The following is a 3,522-nucleotide window of genomic DNA, read 5'->3' as shown; positions in this document are numbered from 1 at the left end:
TTTTTTTTTTTTTTTTTTGTGTGCATTTGGTCTCTGTCTGGTAATCAAACTGATTTTAAAGAAGGAAAGCTTAATCCTAAATGATTAAACTAATCTTGGGATGCTTCCAAGAAAACAGTATTAGTAATTCTTAATAAATTAACTTGGATTTGATTATTTCTTGGGACCATGACTAAAACGTTCCTTGCTATTTTATACTATTACGCATCCAGATAAAAAAATAATAATAATTGTGGATTAAATTAAAGAATAACACTACTGTGTTTGTTGAATCTTTGAAGTAAAGTTACAAATCATAAGATCACACCCAACCAACTATCACAAGCAAGTAAAAAAAAAAAAATGAGCACTGATTACATATTAAGAATCAACTGCGAAGTTTTTGTTTCTTGCTTAGAAAACATTTCAATTAGAGACTTTGGCTTAGCTATGGACAAAAGTTTAGAGAAACTGTTGTGGAATTGAAAGAAAGTTCAGTTTAGAAGTAATTTTTAAGAGAGAGATCGGTTGAGCATAGAGACTTGGCCAGAATCTCCATTGAGTAAGAAGACTTCGAGAGGAATGTAAGGAGAAGATGATGAATTTGATCCGAACCTGTACGCAGGCTGCAACAGTTTGCTACCTTTTGCACATTGAATTGTTAGAAGACGCGGTCCCGTTCTCATCTGCCACACCTGGATACAATTCGCGAATCAGTCACACATATAATCAATCATAAACAACGACAGAGTTATTGTCTTATTCAGAGAAGACATTGTTACCTCGATGATGCCTTTCCGTGGCGCGTGAATGGCTAAGCATAGACAGTAATCACTTTTTACCGGTTCTGTGTGAATTACTCCTTTTCCTTTGTCTTTTTTGGCTAACATCTCCATGAACACACAGCTTGCGTCACGATAACCCTGACAAATAAAGTTGTTGAGTCAGATGTGGCATTAGACTGTTTTCACATTGGTTCTGGCTTCACTGTCTTCGATTATAAAAACAGAGAGGAGATCGAAGGGAAAAAGTATTAAGGATGTTAAAACAAACCTTCCAAAGCCGGACAACTACGAGAGCTTGAGTGTCTAGCAGAAGTATTCGACCAAGAGAATCTGTTATCGCAGCTAATGTCCCACTCGGGGATAACGTGAGCTTCTCGCCTTTCCTTGGGTAGTCCTTTATACATGTCAAGGATGATGCTGCAGCAACATTTTGACAAGGTTAAGCCACAGAGTGATATATTGTGAAGTGATCAGAGGGTATGAAAATGTACCTCGAGCAAATGACTGAGTCTTGGCTTCTGGCTTTCGCTTTGGTGATTGATCATTACTTCTCCAAATCAGTTTAGAAAAAGAAGCTATGGTTGAAGCAGCTGCAGGCACAACTTTTGAAAGAATCGCTCCGACAAGTGATCTACCTCTGTCTTCTGAGAGCCTTCAAAAGAAAGTGATCACAAAAAGTATTCTTCAATGAACAGAAGAACATCATGAAAGTAAAATATGAAAAACAATTATCAAAGATATTACAAACCTGTAAGCCGAGATTACAGCATCCTCTCCAATGGTCACTGCACAATAATAACGTTGACTTGACTGTCAAAGAATAAAATTAGCCAGATTTATAAACCGGAACAAACTCCAAAAAGGTCTCTCTATTCTTTTGCTTTCTACACACAAAAAAAACTGCAGAGAAGTCTCTTATTTTCCTAGTTTGACACAATGAAATAAATAGACATAAGTAGTCACCTGAAGTTCTAGTAATGGAGGAGGCATTACGCCAGTGACAGTAGCATCAACACACACACCATTCTTGTTGACATTCCATATCTGATAGGGTAGTCGTTGGGACAAACTACCAGTATCTTCTACATCTCCCTTTCTATTCTTTTGGTCCCAAAAATTAGAATTTTTCTCTTGAAACCATTTCTGAAGCATACTCTACAATAACTCAGACAAAAAATAAACAAATCTCAGAACTTAGCAAAACATAACCTCAAAAAGTTCTACTTTGTCAAAAGAAATTACAACAATACCTGAATGTGGGAGCCATCAAAACGGGCAATGATACCAGGCATTACAAAGCAGATCTCCTCAGCGGATGTCTCTTGTATCAAATCTTTCTTAGTTCCTCGTACTCTTATTTTCAAGATACGGCTTGGATGTACCATCTGTAAACACAGACAAGAAGTAAGTAATTCATCTATAAGATCTCTTTACTGTAAACTAAGGTAACCCAACAACAGAACTGCCACAATGTTCTGAGACATCATTGTTCATAAAACCAACGTTTCCGCACTTAAAGCAAACATCAAGTTCGAAAATTTAACCTGCTTATGAATGAGATCACCGGCAACAGAGTAAACCAGGAGATACCCACAAGAAGTCCCTGCAACGACGACTCTGACGTCATCAAACACTAACCACTCAATCGCCGTAATCGACTCGGCCTCAATCGGAGACAGATCGGGTCTGATCTTGACACGAGGCGCATCAGGATCACCCCAATTCACAATCAAGATGAGATTACGATTGGCTAGGGCTAAAGAGTGAGAATCGAGTGCACATAAAAGATTCGGATTGTTCACTAGCCACCCTTCTTTACCCGCACCTAGCTCGCTAAGTTCCTCACACGCGATGCAGCCTAGTTCCGTCAGGTGGATCCTCTTCGCCATCACAGATCTTCTGAACCCAACCAAAAAAAAAAAATCAGATTTTAAATTTTTTTTTGTTTTAGTTGAGACACAGAAGCAAAACGTCGTCGTATCATCAGGCTTATATCATTACCGTCTCTAATCATCTCTAAGCTCACTTCGAGAGAAGCAATGCTGAGTCCAGATTTATCCTTTTCTAAAACCCTGAACCCTAGCTTCTCCTTCCGTAAATCTCCACCCAATTGCGGCGTACGAAGGGTCGTTTCGGTTTTACCAGTTATTACCGAGAGGAACTATGCGTTCAGGGTCAAAAGCTTCGAGCTTTTGCTCAGAAATGATGGTGGATTTAGGCCAGATTTGCGTGCTTTGGCGGGGAGGAGCAAGAAGAAGCTTGGAGGAGGTTCGTCTGGTGGGAGGATAGAAGGAGATGCAGATATGAGGAAGCAGGTGAAGAGGAACGCTCGTGATAAGTCTAAGAAGCTAGCGGAATCGTTGTTTTACAGGTTGTATAATAACCCTGACAAGAGTCGAAGCAACATCCTCAGTAGCCACCCGGATAAGTTCACGGAAGAGGAGCTTGAGATGATTGGGCTTGGTTACGATAGGATGGTTCGGTTTATGGATAAGGATGACCCTAGATTGCGTCATCCTTATGATTGGTTCAAGTATGGGGAGTTTGGACCTTACTCGTGGCGTGGTGTTGTGGTTGGTGATCCTGTTCGTGGTACTATCTCTGATGAGTGTGTTACTATGATTGGTGAAGTGGAGAATCATGAAGAGTTTGAGAAGATTGAGCAGCATGACATGAATTTAGATTTTCAGAAGAGGGTTAAGGAGTTGGATTCGAATCTTGGTTTGAAGTATTTTTGGGTTTTTGTTAGGCATCCGAA

The 3,522-nt window shown here is 39.7% G+C and overlaps 1 protein-coding gene across 1 annotated transcript; it reads right to left on the bottom strand.

Moving 5' to 3' along the window:
* On the bottom strand, positions 243-2,712 carry LOC104765306 (rab3 GTPase-activating protein non-catalytic subunit-like). Its single transcript, XM_010489003.2, has 8 exons — positions 2,309-2,712; positions 2,015-2,149; positions 1,728-1,919; positions 1,513-1,574; positions 1,256-1,416; positions 1,033-1,181; positions 762-902; positions 243-674 (listed from the first exon to the last, which is right to left on the bottom strand). The coding sequence occupies exons 1-8, from the start codon at positions 2,651-2,653 to the stop codon at positions 492-494; spliced, it is 1,368 nt and encodes a 455-aa protein (XP_010487305.1). The 5' UTR covers positions 2,654-2,712; the 3' UTR covers positions 243-491.

Source organism: Camelina sativa, chromosome 19, assembly GCF_000633955.1.
Source record: "Camelina sativa cultivar DH55 chromosome 19, Cs, whole genome shotgun sequence".
NCBI classification, from domain to species: Eukaryota; Viridiplantae; Streptophyta; class Magnoliopsida; order Brassicales; family Brassicaceae; genus Camelina; species Camelina sativa.
The sequence above is the reverse complement of the archived record's forward strand: the minus strand, read 5'-3'. Positions and strand labels throughout refer to the sequence as shown.